General features: G+C 30.6%; 1 protein-coding gene across 7 annotated transcripts in view; it reads right to left on the bottom strand.

Annotated features, from left to right (window-relative positions):
- The window catches only part of LOC106680284 (HEAT repeat-containing protein 5B), a 145,623-nt gene that overhangs the window by 11,315 nt on the left and 109,063 nt on the right, over window positions 1-25,245 (bottom strand). For 4 of the 7 annotated variants that reach the window (XM_014419858.3, XM_014419863.2, XM_014419861.3 and 1 more), the window contains 20 exons: window positions 13,436-13,647; window positions 12,999-13,146; window positions 12,420-12,530; window positions 12,141-12,336; window positions 11,877-12,040; window positions 11,542-11,791; window positions 10,535-10,678; window positions 10,323-10,446; window positions 10,115-10,241; window positions 9,927-10,038; window positions 7,495-7,613; window positions 6,372-6,505; window positions 6,172-6,281; window positions 5,940-6,118; window positions 5,213-5,245; window positions 4,540-4,614; window positions 3,053-3,328; window positions 2,268-2,549; window positions 1,830-2,019; window positions 371-540 (listed from right to left, as the gene is read on the bottom strand). In XM_014419858.3, coding sequence (XP_014275344.1) covers window positions 371-540; window positions 1,830-2,019; window positions 2,268-2,549; window positions 3,053-3,328; window positions 4,540-4,614; window positions 5,213-5,245; window positions 5,940-6,118; window positions 6,172-6,281; window positions 6,372-6,505; window positions 7,495-7,613; window positions 9,927-10,038; window positions 10,115-10,241; window positions 10,323-10,446; window positions 10,535-10,678; window positions 11,542-11,791; window positions 11,877-12,040; window positions 12,141-12,336; window positions 12,420-12,530; window positions 12,999-13,146; window positions 13,436-13,647 — 3,156 coding nt within the window. The remainder of the gene's footprint in view (window positions 1-370; window positions 541-1,829; window positions 2,020-2,267; window positions 2,550-3,052; window positions 3,329-4,539; window positions 4,615-5,212; window positions 5,246-5,939; window positions 6,119-6,171; window positions 6,282-6,371; window positions 6,506-7,494; window positions 7,614-9,926; window positions 10,039-10,114; window positions 10,242-10,322; window positions 10,447-10,534; window positions 10,679-11,541; window positions 11,792-11,876; window positions 12,041-12,140; window positions 12,337-12,419; window positions 12,531-12,998; window positions 13,147-13,435; window positions 13,648-25,245) is intronic. The other 3 variants (XM_014419862.3, XM_014419865.3, XM_014419864.3) reach the window with 3 other exon arrangements.

Below are 25,245 nucleotides of genomic sequence, written 5' to 3'. Positions count from 1 at the left end.
TATCTCTTATCAGTATTTTATATTTATCTCAAACTTCCACCTTACACATACATTCATTGCTTTATAATTAATGTTTTATTTATTTACCCTTTATTAAAATAGAATTAGTACTTCATACATATATAATACATGAAATGTATTATATATACTTTACTGCGACTTCTCCCTTTGATTGCCTTGTGGCATTATAAAGTGTTGATATCAGTCCAGCTAAGGAGGTATAGTCTAGCTATAGCCTAAGACTATGCCTTATATTATATAAATCTACAACACATTACTAATACACATTACCAGGCTACAAAATATCAGGATTTTACTATATCATAAACATTTCATATTTTTGCATACAATAATTAAATTAATTTCTTACACAAAGTGTAGGGACTAGGGATGAGAGGTTCACATGTCTTGGGGCAAACAAGTGTAATTGTTGCAAACAAGAGGTAGCTTCAGCTTGAACAAGTGGATCTTGATGGTCCTGCATAATCGCACAAGCACATAACAATGAAGAACGAGCCATACAAACTGTACTCGTGTTACCTGTTCAAACAAAGCTTCCATAAATAAGGCGAATATACTTTATTGAAATTGAAAACTCTATATTGTTTATGATTATGTATACAATATAAAGTCGGCTATTTTTTTTTTAGTTTTAAAATGAATTATTTGTAAATGAAAAGTATTGTAGTGAAATAATTGATAAGATGGTCTGAATGGCGGTCAAAAATAGTAAACTATTTAGAGTATCTTTTTTAACTACCACCCAATAATCTTCTAATAAAATTATTGATATTTTAAAAGATAGTAACAGTAACCAAAGGGTTTTTAAAATTATAATGGCTCACAATTATAAAGAGTTTTTCAATAGAGAACAGATAACTTTGAGATGAAAGAAAAATATATTGATTGTATGCAATGAGATTATATATATTTTCTTTTTGAGGGCTCACTCATTAGTATTGTGTGAAAATCACCATCAAAATAACCACCTTAGTTGCGCAAGGTACATGAGGTCCACTTTTTGATATAATGGCACCTGTATCTCATTGATGATGCATGTTATGTTAATATTCAGGTTTTCGAAACTTTATGCCTTGTTTACGGACACCAAAGATTTCACAAAATCACACAAAAAAAAATTCAATGAGCATAATGGCACATGATCTTACAGGTTGTATTTTGAACCTGAATCTTGAAATAAAAAACCAATTGAATTTTTCTTTTAACTAACTCATTGCTTCTGTGTCAGTATGACAGGTGGTACAGCCCAATGGAGACCAGATGTCTAGCAGATCTAATTAGATCCCAACTTGTTGGGAACATTGTGAAATTAATGAATTTTTCTCTTACTCTCATTTACTACTTCCATTTTTTAAGGTTTCTCGCACTCTCAGCCACCAACTGAATATTCTCAGTGTTTTCGGACATTTCAATGACGGATAGAAGGGGGAGGATTCAATCCTATATCATTAGCACAAATATGTCCTTCTTAGGACTATAATTTTGACTATATATTTCTCATAATGCATGAAATGTTTGACTAATTGAACTTTCATAAAAAGTTTGATCATTTCAACATGCTGTTGAACTGAATGGCAACGCACCAAACATTTACTGACTCATTTGTCAAAAATTTACACCATTACATTACAAAAATGATTGCCAATAGGTTCCAAAGATACTTCATCCCAATTGAAAAACCCTATTTAAAGTAAAAAGGGAACTGTAATAATTCATGGATTAAAAATGACCAGCAATAATACTTTATATGGTTCAAGGTTCATCATAAATAATATTCTGTGTATTTTTATATCATGGAAGATAAATACCTTGGAGTTCGGGACCAACAGTTGTAATAATAGCAGTGAGAACTTTCCCAATGCATTGATGAACATCCACATGAGACTGTGGCACATTGAGTAAAAGTTTAAGAGCTAGTGTGAGAGATGGTTCAACATATCCACGGAACATAGGACCCCCGGAGTCAGCGATAAGAAATAGAGCATGGAGAGCCCAGACCTGAAACAGATCAGAAGAAATAATAATATTCATTTAAACAATGATTGATTCAAACTGTAATTACAAAGATTGTAAATACATATATATTTATTTATTGTGGTTTTTAAGTCGGTGAAATGAGGTGTAGCAATTTTAAAAAGTGATAAATATTGTTAATAAAATACTGCCAACATTATAACAAATATTAAATATAAAAATCATATAATTTAAAATAAATAAGGAAAGTAATTAAATTTTAAAAGACCCACCTGTACTATTGGGGATGTAGGATCTTGAGCCAGCGCGAGCAATATAGAAACACTCGTGTTCAAATGCTGAGAAGATCCAAGGCCACCAACATAGCGATGAAGGCAGCCTAGGGCTAAGGAGTGGCCAGTTCTGCTTGCAACATCTCTAGCAGATTTTAATCGATCGAAACTGGTCTGGGCTAACTCAGCAGTTGTTCTCGGGTCCGGAACGGTTTGAGCAAGCCGGCCCAACGATTCGCCAGCAGCACATCGCAGGATTGGAGAGCTGCTTGTTAAGGCACTCTGAAAAACAGCGATATTCAATTACTAAAAATGAATATTTCTCAACCACAAGTTTTCAAATATAGAATGAAATATAAAAATCTTTAAAGAATTTTGTGTAAGCAATAAAAGAGTTTGAAGTATTCTTTATCTTTATCTTTATCATTTCAGTCTAACCAAGTTGTTCCCAACTTTAATTTTTTTATGACTTTACAATACATTTGATCTCTGCCTTCATGACTTCCATATCATATTATTAAAAAACTTCAATCCACAGGATAAAAAATTTTAAAACCTATAAACATTAAAATGGTGTTACATATCTACTAATGAAACCGAGATCTATGAATGAGAAAAATTAAAGAATATGAAGGCATGAGACAAATTCATTTTTTAATGTCACTTTAAATAGCCCTTAATATTATAAGTTTTGCATTGGGAACAACAGGTCCAGTAAGAGGATTAGTCCTCCATATAAACCTCTAGAATAAATATAATATAAAATTAAATATATATTCACTAACAATGATCAGTGTTGTAGCAGCTTTCTTAACATCTTCAGACCCAAGGGTTGACTTGGACTCAGTAAGTCCTTTTAGGCCAGTGAGTAAAGCAGAGAAAACATTGAGAGTCACAGCATCGGCTCTTGAAGACTTAGCAGCTTTTATACATTCGGAGAAGTGCTCGAGCATTTGTAAGCGATGCTTCTGGTTAACTCTAGGGAAGACACAGCCAAATAAAATAACAGAAGCATCAATAACGGCTACACCTAATGGAAGCGGTCCAGGGCTACTTTCTCCCTGAAAAAATAAAAAAAATATTTTGTTACTTTTATCAAATCTAAATTATAGGATATCTGACAGTAATACCTTTATTACAAAATATATAATTTTTACTACTACATTAGCTGTAATAAACATATTTATACAACTATTAAATAATTACTAATTAATTTGATCATCTGTTGCAGAAAAGTTGTATCATTTTGAGAAAAACAAAACATTTAATTAGAGAAATGCTCAGTCCAGTAAAAACTTGAGAAGTTAACAAATTATGTTAGCTTTTGATTTCAATTGCTAATTTGGCTTGTAAAGTAATTAGGGTAATTTCTAATTGGAAAGGATGGACATGAAACAATGATATACAACAATGTAAATATTATGAGTCAACTGGATCTTATTGATCAAGTAAAATAACCTGATACTAACCATCCCAAATGACATACAAGCCCGACTGGATCAATGACCACCATACTTAATATAGGGAAATCGAACTATGTAGTAGTCAGCATAATTTGTAAAACTTTGTTGTCAATAATAAATATCACAAGACAAAAATAAAACTATAACAATAATAGTAATTATATGATCAGTGACGATAGATTCAATACAGCATATCACAGCTGAATGTGGATTACTAGTTGGTATGGAGTGCTTTTTCATCAGGCCCCGTAGAAGTTGAACTTATATTACAAGTATAATCCAAGTAGCCTACTTAGAAAAGGTCCCCTCAATGAGCTGATTTGGAAGTCAATGGTGGCAGGAATGGATGGACTGGAATTATCACTTGATATACTAAGAAAAGCTGTCAGAAAGTCCTCATGGGGACACAACTCATGTAGTTTTTTGTTAAATATTTGAAAATATTAATATCTGATGTTATAAGGCTTGTTCGCCCTGTATTCAACCTAGAGGACCAGTGGCATGGGTAGAAGAGCATAAGGAAGATCACATCTAAGATAGCTTGATGAAGGCAGACATGTGCTAGTTGGAGGTGAGGAGACAACATGCCACTAACAGGAACCAGTGGTTGAAAATAATATTAGAGGCCAAAGCTCTGCAAGGGCTATAGAGTCATTGTATTAATACATAAATTAATATCTCAAGGTAGTGGAATTATTCCCCATCTCAATTCTGAACCCATTAAGGAAAAATAAGTAGCATAATAAATAATAATAATATATAAAATAAAAATAATAATAATGAAATAAATATTAATTGTAGTTACTTACGGGAGAAATAGCCCGATATAGACAACAAGGGTCGTGCTCAAGAGCTCCTGAACCAGCTGCACTATTGTGTTGAAGCTAAAATAAAAATAATACACATAAATTTTACTTGACTTGACTTGAACAGTTACACGAATTTTTAGAAAAAACTAACAGAAAGATTTAATCATATTTTTTGTTTGCTATCAAAGGATAAAAACAAAATTTGCTTATAATACAATACAAACAGAAAATGGAAATATGATTAGATCTGATCTACTAAGTTTAGACAATGAAATACACAATTTCTACAGCATCAAATTATACATTAACAGAAAAATGTGAGAAAAAGTAGCAATAAACTATCACATAAAAACTGTCTAGAGTTATAAATGATGCTATTCCTTTATGATTTTAGAAAATTCTAAAAATTTCATCGATGTACAAATGTATATTGATAGCTGTCATTTATAAACTAGCAATCAAGATATGTTAAAAGTATTGACAAATAAATAATACTTATACACAATTACATGAGCATTAACAGTACACCTTCAATACCAAAATCTTTTACTTATAGGAACAGATACTGCATACAATTAATTCAAAAATCATTTAATGCATAACATTTAATATAAGAAACAAACAATAATGGGATTAAAAAAAAATGAAAAAAAAACAACATAAATTCACTTACATAATCACCATCAGCTTTACGATTTGGTTCCATCTAATGTAAGCCAACAAAAAAACAAAGCAGTTAACCACCACCAGTGCACAATAAAATGTGGTATTTAAAATTAATCTTATTAACAAATTTTTTTTAAAAAATTAGTAGCAAGAATAATAAAAGAAAGGACATTGAAAGAATAAAAAATAAATAAATAAAAATAAATAAAAAAATAAATAAATGAATAAAATAAAAAAAATATGAAAACAGAATATTTTAATAATTGATTTCTTAGGATTATTCATTTTTTGTTTCTCTTTGAATGGTTTATTTATGGTTTTCCCTACTTTATTTTATCTTAATTTTTTTATATTTAAAATACTGATTGTAATATGAATTTCAGAATTTCCACAAAACGAGTATGACAAGCAATCCATATACTTTACTTTTATACACAGTATAAGAATGTCAATAAAAATATTATGAACACAATATCTTACTCTGGCAAACATATTTTCTATTATGAATTGTTATAAACCCCCGATTTCAGAGACTACATAATGATCACTAACGATATAATTTTGTCAAATGTCTCTTTTATTACTTTATTGAACCTCAATGAATTTCAGTAGTGGTACAATGTCCTTTCTTTGAACTCAGTTAGTTTACAAACGTGAGCTAAGCAAAACTACGGAGTTGGTGTTAGTAAATCAATCTCTGACAGATGAAATAATATTTTTAGAACGAGAAATACCTGATCTTCAATAGTCCGATGATCAGTTTCTTGAAGCCACGTTCCAAGAATGACTGAATCATCAGCATGACAAGCCGACCTCAACTGAGACGTTGTTGTATTAGCAGGATTTTCACTGAGAGTGAATTCAGATACCAATAACCTCAATAAATGAGTGTATGAACCTAGAAATGAGGATGCTAAATAAGATTTTCAAATAATTTTTGTAATAGTTAATCATTTCCTAGCTCACCTTCGAACAGCTGTGGTGGTAGCAGGCTGAGTGTTTCATATAATCGCAGTCGAACCATAGCAGCTGGTGCCTTTAAGTGCTGACCATAAGATTTCAAAACTGAAGATATGCTGTAATTTTTAGAATTACAATTTTTAGAAAGGAAATTTAGAAGTTGAAGTTAACAAGCAAAGTACTTGAAAAATAATATATATATTTACTTTGAAAGCATTGCCAAAGCTGATTCTACAGGTGTTAGAATTCTTTTAGCAATGTCATCAGTTAAGAGTTCAGGACAATTTTGTAAAAAGCTGTGCATTGCAGATAGGGCTCCAGCTCTCCCATCAAGCGTGACCTGGAATTTAATAATTAAAATAAAAATTTAAAACTTAAATAAATTTTATATATAAAGTTAATACTCAGTAATTACTAATAAATAATTATAACTTGCTAACAATCTGAATGTGTATACACATTAATAAATGTGTTTTATAATTTTAACTGTGAGATTCTTAAATTAAAAGAGATGAATGATTTATTATCGTGATTAATGTAGCTGTTATAAAAATTTTCAATTTAAAACTAATAAAATAAAAATTGATTAAATAAGAGGCAACAAGTATTTTAGTATAAATTCCTTGCGGCTTTACAGCACTTCCTCAGCCTCCACTGGCTCACTACCAGTGATGCGGCGAGAGGGATGCGTTGGGATCTTTTGAGCTCTGCTCTACCCCTCACACGTGGGCTCAGGGATCCTCAGGTCGATTGTGTAAATATTGTATATTAGAGTGTAAATGTGACTAGAGATTATATTATTGTATCATTGTTATTATTTTTTTTTTCATACACATAGTTTGATTATGTTCATTTTGTTTATTCTTCTGTTTGTATATATTTTAAGAGAGATTTTTTTTTTCATTCATTTATTTATTTTATTTTAGTATGTATGAGATCATTCATCACTATTACCTATTGCCCAGAACTGTGTGGCAGATTGTAATATCTATCAATAAATAAAAAGTATTTAATTATTTTTAAAAAAAAGTATAAATTCCACTTTTCAAACACAATGAACATAATGATGGTCTCACATTACCTTATGATTGATTTTTTTGTAATAATTTTTTTTTTTTTTTTTATACCATTTTAATGAAACGTTCTGTGGCTTAAATAAAATTGGATAAATCCTCTAAATAAGTTTAAAATTTATTTTTGGCAATTTTTAAGCACAGAGCTTGAAAAAAATAAAAATAATTAAACAGTAACGGTACGAGGAATAAAATAAACAACAGTTTTATCCACCATTATTTTTCTAATATGTATTTTATCATAATCTTACTTTACCTGCCAGGTAAATGCATCTCCTCTTGCCTTTTCAGAGTCCAGCTCCTTGTTCGACCGAGGAAATGAATTTCTCCAAAGCAATAACATACGAGGAAGGAGTCCCTTGACAACCGGCACGCCTAGAAAGCCATTAAGTTTTAAAACTTGAATTAAATTTTACTTCCATAAAATAATATTCATATACTGTTCTCCCTTTTCTTTGTCCATGACCAAGCAATGGTCACATAGAAGAGATGACCTGGAAGAAGCGCTGAAGGCCCTGAAAAAAGAATACAGCCAGTGGGGTCTACAAATAAATTTTGATAAGACCGAATACCAACCAGTAAACTGTATGGAGGCTGTGGACCTTCAGATTAATGGAAGTGTGTGTAAGAAGGTAGACTCCTTCAAATACCTGGGGTCGACAATAGATGGGAACTGTGAGTCGGAACCAGAGGTTAGTAGGAGAGCTGGTCTAGCAAGAAGGTTGACTAGAATGTTGCACCCAGTCCTCTGGAATACGGTCATCTCAACGGACAACTAAAGGCAAATTTTTAGAAGTATTGTTGAGCAATTTTAACTACGCCGCAGAAACATGGATACTTAACCCAGGACTCTACTCCAAACTACAAGTGACAGAGATGGATTACTGGAGGAGATGCCTGAGGATTACTTGCCTGGATAGAGTCAGGAATGAGGATATTAGGAGCAGGCTAAGGGGTGACCGAAGGAGTTCCGGAGAGGATTGGAAGGAGCACGCTGCAATGATATGGCCACTGTCAGCGTATGCCAGAATGTAGGTGGCCGAAGAGACTACTGTAATGGGAACAACCAGGAAGACAGAGGAGAGAAAGACCCTGAACTCGGTGGAAGGACTGCGTGTAGGAGAACATGGCCAGCAGGAGACTTGAGGAGGATGACTGGTGGGAAAGAGAGAAGTGGAGGGACAGTCTGACTTAGCCAGGCAACCCATTGAGGGAAAAAACCTGCAAAAGTAAAAAAATAAAGTGAAAAATGATATATGATCAATGACAGTTAAATGAGCAATAGTAAAGTAAAATTTAAATTGTATGATGTTTTTCATTGTTCTCTTTATCATACAGATCTATCACCAGAGTCAGGGGATCAGTAACTTCTGCCACACAGGACAAACAATAGGTTATATTCATTTACGATACAATGAATATAACCTATTGTTTGTCAAAATATCAACCAAGCTTAAGAGTTAAGATTAATACAGTATTTAGAAGTATTCTAAATAAAGTTTCCACTGTATAAGCTGTTTCCTCAACAATAGCAAGTATTTAGATCTTTCCTTTCCAAAAGGATAAACTTTAATTTAGATTTTATTTCATTTTTCATCTTATAAAAGGTCCCAGCAGAAAAATATGAAAATAAATAAGAAACTATTAGAACAATTAAACAATTAAGAAAAATTTAAATAAATTCCTACAAAATTAAAAGATACAAAAAAACAATGTCTGCAAAAACAATGGAAGGGTCTGCAGCAAATAAAATGCCATTCCATTATTCAGTTAGATAAAACAGGTCCCAGGATTACAAGTAAAATTAAATTGCTCTTTTTCATGATGCAAAAAGTGAGTACACCAGCCTTTAGTTCCAACATTTCTGCCAGGTAGGAGCACCACAAATCAATTTAATGTTATAAGAAGGATATCATCCCTCACCCAGATGGGAGTATTGGTGGCTGAGAAGGTTTAATACAATAAAAAACTAAACTAATATTCATCAATCAGAGACTTCATCAGAAACAGAAACTATGAACATCGATATAACAGATACTATGCTGCGATCCTGTAAGGAGCAGGATGACTCAATTTTTGCAATAAAATATAGAATTTTATTGTCTAACAGAGTATATAATGGTTTTTATAGTTCCATCTAAATTTGTTGGTGAATTTTAAGTATTGAGTACTTTTGAATGTTTGGTTTTATGAGGTGGTGCCTTCAATCTTCCTTCTTCACTCTGAGAAGGGAGAATGATTTTAAGTATTATTTCTGAATACAAATATATTTATTTAAAAAAAAAAAAAAGTTTTACCTCAAAAACTGAATTGGAAAACGCTTTTACTAAAATTCAGTAGAATGGAGCAATCTACTTATTGCTTTGGATCATCTTCAATTATATTTTCAATCAGACTATTCTTCACGTGTTTGAAATCATAATAATCATTTTTTATTTATTAATTTAATACCAGATCGGCCTGGTGGGCATTACATAGTTAATGTAAGAGGTACATTAATAATCATTTGAGTAATTATTATGAAGAATATTCAAGAAAATGACTTTAATATAATAATTACTTATAATAATAGCTATTACTATAGAAAATTTCACTTTTATCGTATTTTGCATCTATTAAATGATAAAGAATATATATATATATATAAAAAAGAACCAGCAAAATAAAAAAACAGATAAAGAAATTCACCTAATGTCATAATAGCTCCAATCAGGAGCCACCCTGCTTGAGTTCTGTTTAATGAGAGACGACTATTCTGACTTGCACTTCTTAACAACTCCTCAGCAGTATTAAATATAACCTTAAAATACAAAAATTAGTTAATATTGATTATTGATTTAAATTATGAATATCACATCAACATCAGACAATATTACCTTTCCCTTGTTATGAGGCACACCCAATGGGGAAAGTCTTACACCACCAAGTACAGCGGCCAATGCACTACTATAGCCGGATATGGCCTCAGGTGATGTCCTTGAGTTTTCAATACCTTCTATACACCTGAAAGATGATAAATATGTTTAAAACTAATTAATCTGATTATATTTAAATAAACAGTGAAAGTGTCAAAAGAAATATTACTTGTCAATCAGAGGTGTTATTTGGCTTGGTATTGCTATACATATACATCTTAGGCACCAAGCAGCTGCAAGACGAGCAGCTTGGCACGGGTGTAACAGAACAGAAAGAATACAATCTAGCAAATCTGGAAAAGAGAAAAACAAACATGGTTAACTTATAGGTTACTTATTTTATAAAATATATAATTAATAAGACATATTTGTAATACTCACTATTAGTTTGGTCAGTAAAAAGACTGCTCGAGGTCGTTCCAAGAGATAATATTAGATTTGCAAGTTCTTGAAGGGCACATACCATCAAATGTTGTCCAAACAATGTTTCTTGGTTACAGTCTTTAGCATTTTCTAGGCTCAAATCTATAAATGGATATAAAACAAATTATATTTCTTAAAAAATAAAGTAATGATAATACATTTTATAAATAATTGGAGATAATAAATAAATAATCATCTTATAAATAAAGATGATTGATAGAAGAGGGATAAATTTTCATATTAAATATTAAATTAAATTAGTTTACTGAGGTAAATATGAGAGTGATCTACCATGTGAGATCTTTCCAAAATGAAAAAGCGGTAAATAAGCATTAAACAATATTTTGTTGAACTAAGGAACAAGAGAAAATAAAGAAAATTTCTCTATTTAACATATAAAATTAAATTTATCTAAAATCAAGAGTACATTATCTATAATATATAAGTAATTATAAAATTAGCAGTGCTTTTGAGAGCGAATTCTTCTTCTTAGTCGTAACATTTTATACCTCTGAGCACTAGGAGACGCCTGCTTGCACAACAATAAATGTGCTAATAAAAGTAAAGTATTTTTATTTCCCACATATTATCAAGTAACAATGGAAAGTTCCTAATTTATAGTTCCAAAATTGTGGCTGATTTGAAATTTCTTATGTCCTATTCTCAATACAACTCATGAAACTGAATAATGAGTTATTCTAATCGAAAAGGGAACTATTAGATAAATTATATATTCCTAAAATTGTTGACGATACTCGGATCTTCCTTCACCAGTTACATAGGGTTAACTAATAATAATGTTCTTTGAGATTTTAATGCATCAAAAACTCAAAATAAACATATACATATGTAATTTTTTTTTCAAAAATATTGAAAGTCGAAATAACCTATAATTTTGAAATGACCCATAAAAGACACACAGTGATACACTTGTATGAGAAGTTCTAAATATAAACAATACTAACCAATAGAATTCATTTGTGATGTGATAATAGTTGCAACTTCTTTAGCAGCAGAAACCTGAGCTCTTTCTCCAAGCATTCTACCCAAGGAACTTCTAAGAATAAATGATATGCATTTCCTTGAATAGACGGCATCTACATGAGAAGATGCAGCTTTTGGATTCGCAACAAGTTCCAATATATGATTCAGAACTGCACTTAGATTTCGTTCTAGCCAGTCTCCACCCATTGTTTGTAGGAAAACAACATAGGCCTGGAAAGTACAAAATTTATTTAACAAATAAATAATCATTTTAATCTTATGTAATTCGAATGGATACTGTTACAAAGAAACCTACATGTGTTACTCCAACTCTTATTTCTCTATTCACTCCAGAACTTCCTTTTATGATTTCACCAGTTCCTTTTAAAAATCCAATACCACCTCTGAGGAAACCAGACATAAGAACACCCAGAGCTTCTTCCAAAGACATGCTTTTTACAGAGTTCTTTGAAGGATGAACTGAAACATACGAAGAGTATAATTATGAATAACTAGAATAGCATAGAGCTTAACAACAGTTGATACCAAGATAACAACTTCTTTGTTATAGAATACCAACCTGTGGAGTTGGTTTTCGCTGGAGGCTGTTGCTGTTGTGAAGTTTGCGTTGTGGCAATAAGCGCTCCTAAAAGTTTAGCAACAGCACACCGCACTTCGTAATTAGAACCGTCAAAAGCACGAAAGCAAAGAGTTGCCAAGCTTTCGAGTTCTGTAGTGTACATAAAAGAGGCATGATTGAGCATTTCTAGTAGGCACTGTAAAATAGATTTGTTATTACTGATATATCTTATTAAGTGGTATACAATAGTCACCAGCAATTTTTTTAATCAAATATTACCTTTGCCGCTGCGCATCTGACAGCCATCACTCTGTCAGTTAGGCAGTGTTTTGCTGCCTTGAATATCTCCTTATGCATGTTTACAATGGCAGAGCCCATTCCACAACAAACCTATAAATAAAAAAATGTTAAATATTTTATATAAGCTGAAATAGCCAAATAAAGAACTTTTTGGAAAATATTTTCAAACAAAAATAGATTTCACTCAGGCAGATATACTATTTTTCACCATAACTTGAGAATAATAAATTTTGAAAAATCAAAATATGAATGGATTTATTTGTTATTGTATGTAGGTGGTAGACCATAAGTGAATCCAATGTTGCAGAATGTCCAATGTCCAATGTGAAGATGATCCAGGTTGCAGTTGAGAAAAAAATTAAAAAATAGTGACAACCTTTTTTTAAGAGACTAAGACCTTAAATGTAGACTCTTAATAAATAGTTTACACTATTTTTTAATTGTTCTTTTATTTATTTTTTTGTACCGTAATGTGGACCATCTCCTTATTGATTTATTTATTTGTTAATTCTAAATGAAAATATTTTAATTAATATAAAATCATTATATAAAATATACCTTTTCTAAGGTTGTCATTATTTCAATTCTCATTTGAGATTCTGCACTTCTCAAGGATTTAACCAAAATTGAGACTGTTTCTTCATAAGATCTTCCCATCATTCGCCCTAATTTTTCATACATAAAACCAACACAGCATATAGCGGCTCTGAAATAAGAAAAAATAATTCCATATTCCTCCTTGAATCATAGCTAAAATGAATGTTATCAGAGCTTAACTTCACTCATTAATAAATGCTTAGCTTTAGAATGTTAATGCCAATTAACACATAGAAGGTCTCTTCTTCAAATTCTTTGTTGAACAAAAATACAAGTTTGGAATCTATGCCATAAATCATTATATATTTTTACATCTAAAGACGATTTATGCTATTTTGTTTTTAATTAATATTAAAACAACTTTTGTGCTTAATTCAATTTAAAAATAAATCACTTACAACTTAGTAGGTAAAAAGCTGGGTGAGTCATCTTTGTTCTTCAGAATATCGTTACATTTGTTTACAGTGTCGAAGAGCAGAAAAGTATCGCCAACACTGAAGAGCGTCGCTAAGCAGTTGGCTATGAGCCTCCGTGTAGGTGGCCCTGGGCTCTCTTGAATCAGTTGGGTTAGCTGTTCCACAAGTTTCTTCTGGCAGCCCTTAATGTCATTCTGTACAACAAATTAATTTCATTCATTACATACAAAATATAAGCAGTTCTTAAAAAATAAATAAATTATATATAAAAGTAATACATATATATATAATATATAAGTGGCGAAAATTTCATTCCCAAAATGACCACTGAGAAAGAAAAAATAGCTAAGTTTAAAATATGTCTACAACCAGTGTTAATGTCAACACTCCCAATTGTGATCATTTATCTTTCATCACGATACGGGGTTAATTAGTCTTAGCTCACCTAGTGAGAAATTGATCGATTTAGATGAATCAATGAAATTAATTAATTATGATGAATTAATATGTATATAATAATATTAATATTAATTATGATAAATTAATTAATTTAATTAGCTATTGACCGTGGATATATGGTATATGAGGAGATGGTTAGGATGCATGGTCAACTAAGAACTCAAATAAGTAAAAACTATTTTGTTAGTAACAATGTTTCAGCCAGAATTAAAGGCACTCATCAAGGCTAAGTACAAAAAAATAAGATAACAACAATAATGAATAAAAGTAAAACAGAATGACAAGAAAATAAGAAGATAACATAATATTGGTACAAAGAAAATGTGAGATGAAAGTATTATAACAAAAAAAATAAGAGAATATTGTATAATTTAAATTATGAAAGAGGGGACAAAAAAAAAATATACATGTTTACTTCTGAAAATCCAAAAAGTAAAACCTATACACTTTAATGCAAATTTGGAAACCTATGCAAAATATGAAAATTATGTATATGTAATCAATAATAAATAATGTAATTAAAAATAAATATTTTTTACTCTTTCATGTTCTTCACTGATTGCACCTTCCACCCACCTTCCCCTTAATGAATTAATTATCTTGTTCATGCCTATCGCCATCTATTTTCAATAACTTGTAATATGAATCAGTGATTTGTTACAGTTTCTTCAAAATTTATTGTGAAATCCTGACCTGCCTTGGAAGTATCCCACATTTTGCGGTCATCTTGACAGTCCTACACCCAATATTCCGGATATTTATTTTGCATACTTTTTTATGAAACTGTCTTAATATTATTTAAAAGAAACTAAACTCATTTTTATTTTGCCTTTTGTGTGTGATAAATTGACATACATTTTTCTTTTTTAAATTAAAATAATTTAATTGAAATTTTAATTTAACAGTAATCGCTTTGTGAGGAAAAAAATTGAAGTCCATAATACATAACTATACAGGATAATAACTAGAGATAAAAACAAAATCTACTGATGACTTTTTATAAAAGGATTGCTAACATTACTATTTCTTTCAAATCACTACATTTAATTTTTATACAATTTTGTTTAAATTAGAAAATAATAATAAGTGTTACATTATGTTATATATATATTCAAAGTTTACCAGTAGATTTAGTAGAAGAACCGGGAAGAAAAAAAGGCAGTTATTTCACCCCAATTTTTTATTACTTTAATGAAAACTATGTATAATTACTAGTCAAAATTGATGAGTCTGCCAAGTAGGGGAATAAAAAATGGTGGCTGTTTCAAAACCTTAAAAAAACATTAATTTTTCATTCAGAGTTCTATATCTTAAAAACTACCAACAACACTAGAAAATCTAAGAGAACATTATTTAAAGAAGAGTAAATTTTCTGAAATATTAGCCTTAAAAGAGCTAATTACGTCCAATAGTTCTCGAGATATAGCTTTTTAAAAAGCAAAATTTCTTATTTATATATTCCTTGACTCATCAATTTTGACTATTAATTATACATAGTTTTCATTAAAGTAATCAAAAATTGGGGTGAGATAACTGCATTTTTTCTCCTCTTGGGCTCTTGTACTAATTGTTTTTTCTACATTCCTTAAAAATTTTTCTTAAAATCACTAAACAGTTTTTACTTAAAATACTACATAATACTTATAAAATGTTTTTCACATTACAAGCTTTTCTAGTTTTTGTGGAAAATCGTTCCGAACAATATCTTTATTCCAACCATGTTTTTAGACCTACATTTCAGGGCTCTTCTCCTATCTTCAGGATCCCATTTTATATTTTATACAGCGATAATAATTCTATTAGCTTCTTCCCCAGGCTTGTTCTTACTTCTTTTATATGGTTTACACATGCTATATTTTTAACTTATAAAATGTATTTCACATTAGAGGGTCAAAAGAAGGAAAAGCTCCAAAACGTAAATGAAAAACATATTGAATGAGGAAGGATTGATAGGAAGAAATTTTCACAAAAATACATAATATAAGAAGAAAATCTTCTAATCTAAAAAACATTTTATAAGTTATAATAATAATATAAGTTATATGGCGAGTGGAAACCATTAAAAAAAAAAAAAAAAAAAAAAAAAAAAAGTGAAAGAAGTCTGAAGAATAAGTTTGTAAAATTACTACTTTAATAGAAAATGGTTCATCCTGAACATGGAGCAGAGTCCGAAACGGTGATGAAAAAACATGTATGAAATAAAGATATTGATAGGAAGGAATTTTTACAAAATGTAATATAATACATATTTTGGGTCAAATAAATAAATTATTTTTACAATGCGATTAATAATAAGACGTGATATTGCAACATAATTCGCGAACTCGTGTGACGTTGGTTGCTCGATCTAAACTTAATCCACCGATTCACCCTTAAATGGAACCTACCACTAGTGCTAAATTAAAAAAACAAATTAACGAAATATTTCCTCAAGTTTTTAAAATGATTATTTCTTAAGTTAATTTAATTTTTTTTCTGTCGCTGAATCGTGACTTTAAAAATAAGATAGTCTTACAGTGTTGAGCCAAAAGAACATTATATGCTACGCCAGCAGTTTCACGGCCGGCACTTTACTATAACTGAACCCCTAAAGATAATATTGTAGATAAAATCATCAATAGTGATAATGATAATTAAATGAGGGCGGGGGGTAATAGAGATAAAGATATTATCATAAAGTTAAGGACAGCCATAAAGCCCGAAGCAGGTTAATGGGGCTTTAAGTGCTGGAGGCTAAGTAAATAGCCACCGAGGAAGGGAGGCATTCTCTAATACATCTCACTTACTCCCTCTCCTGCTCTCCTAGAGCACCTTTGGAAATTTCATTCGCCTTTTAGCCGCAACCATTTTCCATAGAACGTTAAAAATTAAATTATGTATTTACATAAATAACTACGTAATCTATTGTAATGATGTATCCCCATTGCATGGTCAAGTCTATGGAAGACAAGGAGTCCTAGGATTTCCACTTTCCAAAAGATTTCCTGTATAATCTAATTCACTATAGTCTAGTCACTTAGTAGATAAATATGCCAGAACAGTAAAATTTAGGCGATTTAGTGGAGTCATTTAGTCAGGTTCTATTGTTTTGAACGAGTAGCACCCCAATCAAACTTTCCCCACCTGGACCACCTCTGGATATTTCATTCGACTAAACCATAGAAGGCGCACAATGAAATTACCAAATAACTACATAATCAATTGTAAAGATGTCTTCCCGATACATGGTCCAGTTCATGGAGGACTGAGTCCTTCGATTTTCATTTTTTTTTTATATAATTTATTTATTGTTATTTACAACTGTATAAAAATATATACAACAATTAAATTTGCTGCAGGTGATATAATGACATAAACATGTGAAGAATCCACTCCTAGATAGAACTCCAATAACATTTCTAGGGGAGAAGATCTCGAGGCCATCCTCTCTAGGATTATTAGGTAATGAAGGAGAAGCCAGATTAGAAACAAGTGGATTTGGGTGGTTGGGAAGTTTATCATGGAGGGATTGGTATCTGGTTCTGGCTAAATTACGAAGGATTTTAGACAGCAGGGATTGGATTCGGGAGGAATTCGATGGTTTAGTGGAGCCCCAAAGCTCAACTCCGTATATCCAGATAGGCCTTATAATAGTCATGTAGATCAGTCTTTTATAACGGATTGGAAGTTTGGACCGTTTGTCTAGTAAATGTTGTAATAGTCGGAATCGACGAATAGTTTCCTGTCTTTTCAGTCTTGTATGAGGATTCCATGTCGGCCATTTGTCCAGATGTGGTCCTAAGTAACGGATCTGTTCGACAGGAATAGGGGCAGGAGATCATGGGTTTACGACGAAGGGTGAATGTGATTTGGTGGGATTTATTTTAACCCTCTAGTTTTGGCACCATTCAAGGGTGGCGATGTGGGATTGGAGGGTTTGGGATACAATGTAAGGATCATTGTTCACTGACAATAGACTTTTCAGTTTTTAAAAGATTTTCTTTGAAGATCTAGTTTACTGTAGCAATTTAGTAGATAGGCTAGTAATTCAATTAGTCGCGCGTAAATTAGTAGTTAAATAATTCAAAACAATAAAAATATAGTACATTAGTTTAGTAAGTGATTTAGTAGAGTCATATAGTTTTTTTTTAAAGAATAGCGCCCCCACCACATCGACTAAACAAGTTTGAACCGATCAAGTTCATCAACTGAGCAAAGAAAGCACTATGAACGGAAACAAAATGTCTTTTACCAATTTTCTATTCATCACACAAACTTCTTCCATCTCTTATATAACAGCCGTTGCAAGAAAGGAATGCTGGCTATTCCTTCTCCAAAACATTACTAACTTGTGTAGGTATAACTGTAGTGTGAACGTTTTTTTAAGCAGTAGCAATTTTTTTAGTTATTAAATTACTAAACACTCAACTAAATTTCTAGTGAAGTGTATACTAATCCTGGATGAATGGTTCTGAAAATGGGTTTAACTTATGGCGTTTATCAAAGATCTTTCTTTCTTCAAATGGTGACAACCGATTTTATTGAATGAATATTCTTGCAGGTAAAACAACTATTTTACTTTACTGCTATAATCGGTAGAAAAATAAAGAATAAACATTAAATGAAAACGTTCAATTTATTCCGGAACAACATTACAGATGAGAATAAACATATCTTAACTGCATTTCCAAGGGTATGACAATATTTAAACTGAAGACATTGGGAAACAAACAATATCCAAATGAACCAATAATATTTTATTTTAACATTATGGGATAAATAATCAATTAATTCATTGATAATTTACACATAATTACTAACAACCACAATTATTACACAAATTTATATAAAACTAACAGAATAAGTAAATCACGATATTTAGAAAAAAAAAAATTCACTAAAATCCGAGAAAATGCTTCGGTGTCAGGCGGTAACTTCGTAGATTCAACCTCCAACGTGGAACTTGTTACTTTAAACTTTTTCCCTTATTCCTGCCTTGAAGTACAAATGGTTAAGTAAGTAGCGAACTTAGTAATTCCATGTATCTTATCTTGTAAAATATGATAAGTGAACGTAACAGAGCAAGTAAGTACTGGCTGCCTCAAAATCACAATATTAGTAATAAGCTTTTTCTCTTCCAAGGATTTTACATAAAATAGTTTTATTTACAAAAATAAAAAAAAATCTATAATTCTTATTTAATGTTTTATATAGTTATATTCAATTATCTTCAACACACAATAAATAACTTTGAAGAGTAACAAAGTATTATTTGGCACAAAATTGTAGTTCTTCATAATCGTGACTTTTCTCAATCCTCGCTCTAACCCCTTCAATTAAAGTTAAATAATATAAGCTCTTATTAAAAAATTTGAAAACAAAAATTATTACTAGAATAAAAACATCTGCCAAAAGATAATAGTATATTTTTTTTAAATGTAATTTTGTACAAACGTAATTGGGTCTGCATATGGACTCATACACACCTATAAATAAACAAACAACAATGGTCATAACTTTTATCATACAAGATCTCACTAAAAAGTTCTATCAAGAGTTTCATAGCATAGAACTTAGTATATAAAGTCATCGCCATTTAGTTCTGGGAGGAGCTTTTATTATAAAAGTTATCAAAAGAACTTTCACTATAACGATTTTCACTTAAAATTTCTATAATAAAAGTTAAACAAAAAAGTTCATAAATAAACTGTTTCAAAAACTACATATAATCACAATAACTAAAGATATAAAAAAAAATTTAAACGACTACTATTAAATTCGATCGATAGTGAAATATTATTAACATTTAACATGATATTCGAAGTGGTTATGTTATAAATAGTTAAATTTAAGAAACAAGGTACAATTTTTTTTTTGTTGGGGCTTGTTATGTTTTGAAGTGTACATAGTCACTTCTAAATCCAGGTATCACAGTTATTAATTAGATTTTGAGGTTAGAGTACCTCACTATAGACAGATAGGCACCCAACCCCTTCATCCACACTAAAGATTTAACAAAATCAATAAATGTTACATAGCCCTTCATTTATAAGAAAACGTCATTAATCATATTTATTTATTTTATTTATTCTATTATGTTTCTTATTTTGTTATTATTCAATTCATATATTTGTAAATATGGTGTGAATGAGCTCTATCATCTATATTACCATTGTCTAAAAATATGATAAAAAGCAATATTAAAAAATAAAAATATACATAAAAAAAAAAGATCCATGTACTTTTCAATTCAGATATTTCTTCATTTTTCAAAATGGTAATCTCCTTACTATAAATTTTATATAGGCAAGAGAAAGTTAGATAAGGAAATATTTTTGAATCATAAAATAAACCATGTTTTGTAAATTTCAATTTCGTAACTGCTATCCGAACCAGATTACAGCTTCAATATGACAGAAAATATTTTTAGCTATTAATAAATATTCATTAGTCTACATAATTTCCTTAACAAGTAGACGGTAAAATAATTGTACTTAAAAAATTACAAACGTTTACAAGGTTTAAACTCGTAGAATTTATTTGCTAAACATCGATTGTTCAAGGATAATACTATTTTTAGATCATTTATGGCTTGAACTAAGTTGTCTTGGTTTAAAGAATTCAACTGCTAACTTGAATTAATTTGGAAGTCATCAAGGAAATATAAGTAAGAATTTAAAAAAGAATTATTATGTTTGAAATTAAAAAAATAATCGGCTGCTAGAACCCATTACAAGGAATAATATTTATTTCATGTTAAGCTTTGAAACCTTAGTCACAATAAAGCGCGTCGGAAAGTCGTTTAATCAAAACATAAAAATACATGAAGTTGTTCATTATTGCAATATCCAATGATCATTAGAGAATGCAAGTAATGCAATAATAATAATTACTAATTGCCAAAACTATCGCAGCTATGGAGGAGACTATAACTATAATTAAAATATTCCGGTCATCAGATCATTTTAAATCAGACACATATTAATGGATTGGTTTATAACAAGATTACAGACAAGTGTATTCGTCAAAGAAGTAAGTTTTCTATTTGCTTTATGACTTTTCAAGAAAGTTCATACATATTTTTTATTTTAAATCATCGTTTAGGTACTTTTTATTATATGTAGGAGTTATTACTTTTTAAAGAGAAATTTTATTATATTTCATTTTAGAGTTTTTATTATATTCTACGTTTTGAAGGAACAAAGATACGTCACGTTACTTCAGTTACATAAATAATAATTGTTGATTTATCATAAAATCTAAAATAAATTAACTTTCAGATAAGTTTACTATTACAAAACAATTATTGAAAAGAATATTCTGAGTAAACCAACATCGCGTACTAAAAAAGTTTAAATATTTTTGTTAAAGTGCTCACTATTGGTTCATCTATGTGTTTACTAAACCATCATAAATCCAGTATAAGTTTATTGTATTGTTTAAATAAAAACAAATTAATAAAAAAAAAAATTAATTTACTTTTGGCCATTTTTGCAAAATAAAGTATTATACATTAGGATAATTGTAGAAATAGATAGATAAAAAGAAGAGTTGATAATACAATTTTTAAAAAAGTTGTTTTAAAAAAAGTTTTTTTTTTATATTCGGAAAGAGAAGAATGAAATGTTTTATTATGAGCAATTTATTCAAAAAAATTATTATACTTACATTTATCATTTTATTTATTGATTTTATTTTATTTATTTTTTTTTAGTAAAGTAGAATCTGAAAGAGATAGGCTAGAAAATACCAGATGGGATAGTTCCAGATATATATTGCTCATCTTTATCTGTTCGGTGTAACTTGAGTCACGGATTATTAAGCTCATGCGTTATTGCATTCCTTAAGGGCTAGCTGGGGCTAGTCAGTTTTTACTATTTTTTACCTTTATTAACCGCAACCCAACAATCTACTACAATATATATTGACAGTTTACTCATCTTCCTATTTATTAATAATATCAGTCATCTGAATTCGCATTTGTTCTCTAGTTTAATAATTATTACATTTACAGTACATTGAATTTTCATCAAAGGGTTCACCGAGGAAGATGTAGGATCAGATAACTTAGCGAAACTAAGTTCAGATAACTGAAAGCTTAACAAGATAAAACTGCTCACAACTTGTAACTTATATCAGCCAGTAGAGCGATATGTAATTGTTTCTTGTTTTGTTCCTTCTATGGACCTTTCCAGAATAATTTATTAACCTACCTCACGTTCTCACAGAATACGTGTACAATAATAAATAGATTTATGGAGTTTCAAAAATATAGTTTAGATGCGAGTATGTATTCCATTTTTAAATCATAAATTTTTGATAGCCTTTCCTTGAGTTATTAAAAAAAATAAAAGTTTGCCAAATGCATGTCACCATATTTGCTGTGTAGGATTGTATTTTTTTCTCCCGTCATCTGTAGTACAATAATTACAGTCTTTAAAAAAATAACTTTTTTATAATATATATATACAGTATAAATACTTGTCCATTTCAATGTTACAATTATATAAAATTTATGATCAATTATTGCACACACTGTAGACCCCTGCTCTCTTTTTAAAGTTAAGTTAAATCCATCGAAACTTTATGATTAAAGAATTTTTATAATTATAACAAAAACTTAAAAATTAGAGTGTTAACGCCATAATATAATTACGCTGTAAATAATTTTAAATAGTATTTTTAGTATTTAGTTTTATAGTTTTAGTTATATAGTTTTATTAGTATTTAATTTAGTTACATTTGTTTTTGTTTGTATTGTTTTATTTGGATTTAGTTGTTTGAAAGGAAGAATGTGTGAAGAATTTTTCTAATAATGAGTAATAGAGACAGTTGCTAGGGGTGATCATTGTTGCGTCACCTAGCTACGGACCGACCATCTTAGTTTGTTAGAGCAGTTGCGACTAATTAGTGGCCCTGATAGCGTCCTCAGCAGCCCTGTCTGCGTTTATAGTGTTATAGATTGGACATTTATGGAGTGTTTTAGTCGTTATTACAGGTCGAAACCAGACCTTTTCTGCGTTTGTGGCCATAGATCAGTCGCCCCGTCGACATCGTCGCCCATGTACACTCGCCCAGTCGAGTAGCCAACTTACAGTCGCCCAGTCGCTGTACTTGTTACCTGACCTTTCTGGATGAGATCTTCGGAGCGGTTTGCTGTGTGGGCCCACCTACGTTAAGAACAGAACGTCGTCCCCGACCTTTTCGGTACGAACTGCAAGACCCCGACCCATCGGAGTTCATCAGTTGTAATTAGCCATTTTTTTTTGTAATTTGTTCTCATAGGGAGTATTTTTTTTGTTATTAAAAGGTTTCTTTGTTTTCAATTTAATTTATGTATAATTTATGTCTTTTAAGTTAATTTACGAATAAATGTTTTGTCCGAGCCAGTGTTTATTTTTTTTAGTTAAGCTTTCCAACAAGGAGACTATGTCGATTTGAGGTGGCTTAACATAGAGAGATATAAATAAATAACAAATTAAATGTTATGTATGGAGAAAGAGGAGAGGAAGAGAGAAAGACACTGCTTTCAAACGTTGAAATTAAAAAAAACCACTCACCAACGACTAATTCCTAACAATAAATAAATTGCTGAATATCAAAAGGCTGTTTAATTTTGATTTACTTTTCAAATGAGATGAGTTCTGACATTTTAACATGTAAAGAAGTTTTTAATAGAAATCTTATTATTTTTATTTTTGAAAGTGTCAGTTTTAAAAAAATTTAAATATCCGTAGTGGCTATTGTATTCCTCAAATATTTGTAAATCAGCCATGTTAAGAAGTAGAAATAGTACTGTTAGCTAGTAACAAGTCTTCAGCGTGGTATGATGAAATGAAAACCCTTTTGCCTCTAAGGAGTAATATGATAAGAGATATTCAACAATGTATACAAAATTCTTGAATATATATTTTGTCTATATTTAAAAAAAAAAATCTATGTTGATCCTTAATAAATGCAGAAATCTTCAAAATATTTTTTAAAGTAAAATATACAACTTTTTTTTTTCATCTTACTCATCAACCCGGCTTTCTAAATCAACGATAGTTCAGATAGTACGAACTTCTTCGCCTTGGTTTGTAAGAAACAGCAAATCTATCGGGAATTACAAATAGAGACAATGAAGGATTACATAAAAACAAGGTTCATGAAGTTACACTCCCAGTTAGTTACCTACAGTTAAAGAAACAGTGACCTACAACTTGGGAAACCCAACCACAACCCGAAGACTAAAGCCCATGCTGCTGCAGGACATCCTGTTATAAATTATATATTTATCAGTTCTGTTATTGTCACTCTAAAATTAAATTTTATCTTAATTACTTCTTTTTTAAAAATTCATTATTTCTTTTTTTCTATTAGAAGTCAATTATTTATTTTGTTAAATTCATAAATGTCATTCTATATATTTATTGCAAATATTTATTTAATTTTAATTTATAACGTTGTATATAGTTAGGGGTGTATTTTGTATGAGACTATTATTTTAGGCGCGACAGACTGTGGAGGTCAGAGGAAACTTCTTTAGTACAATGAAATACGTCACACGTTTCATAACGTGGTTTTCATAGGGTGGGTTCGTCGCTCCCACGCCTATGTTTGTGAGTGCCACCCATTGGCTAACGGGCCTCACAAATGCCCGGGGGTAGGATGTGAGTCAGTATTATATAATTATATGCTTGAAAAAATCCCGGCTAGGGGACTCGAACTCACAAATTTTAAGTTGGCAGACAGGCGCGTTACCACGCTGCTACCGTCATCCCACCGTTTGAGACTGTACCCCCCCTCCCATAATCAATTTAAAAAAAAAATGTACCTCTTACATTAACCATGTAAGATCCACCACGCCGACCTGGTATTAAATAAATAAATTTAAAAAAAAATTGATATCGGGGTTACTTTATATAATTTTTTTTAAATATTTATATATTGCTATTTACAACTGTACATTATAATAAATTTAGTAAATCTGATCTAAGTTAAATTGGAGTGTTACAGGCGTGTAGAGAAACTACCCATTATTAGCACTCTAATGACATTTTACATTAGCTGGTCTAGTGGCCATCTTCTTTTCAGGCGCCTTGGAGGATTGTCAGGAATGGAAGAGGATGCAAGATTAGAAACTAGGAGGTTAGAGTGGTTAGAGAGTTTATAATGGAAGGAGTGATATCTGGTTCGGGCAAGATCGGTTACATAGGGAGCATTAAGGTCTTTATATATGATTTTATTTGTGACAAAGTAAGGAGCATTAAGGATTTTAGATTGTAAGGATTGAATACGAGAGGAATTCGAAGGTTTAGTGGAGCCCCAAAGCTCAACTCCATATGTCCAGATTGGCCTTATTACAGTCATGT

The sequence above is a fragment of the Halyomorpha halys genome, unplaced genomic scaffold (genome assembly GCF_000696795.3).
Source record: "Halyomorpha halys isolate HHAL.00 unplaced genomic scaffold, Hhal_1.1 Scaffold252.1, whole genome shotgun sequence".
NCBI classification, from domain to species: Eukaryota; Metazoa; Arthropoda; class Insecta; order Hemiptera; family Pentatomidae; genus Halyomorpha; species Halyomorpha halys.
Note: the sequence above shows the minus strand (reverse complement) of the source record. Positions and strands in the feature narration are given on the sequence as shown.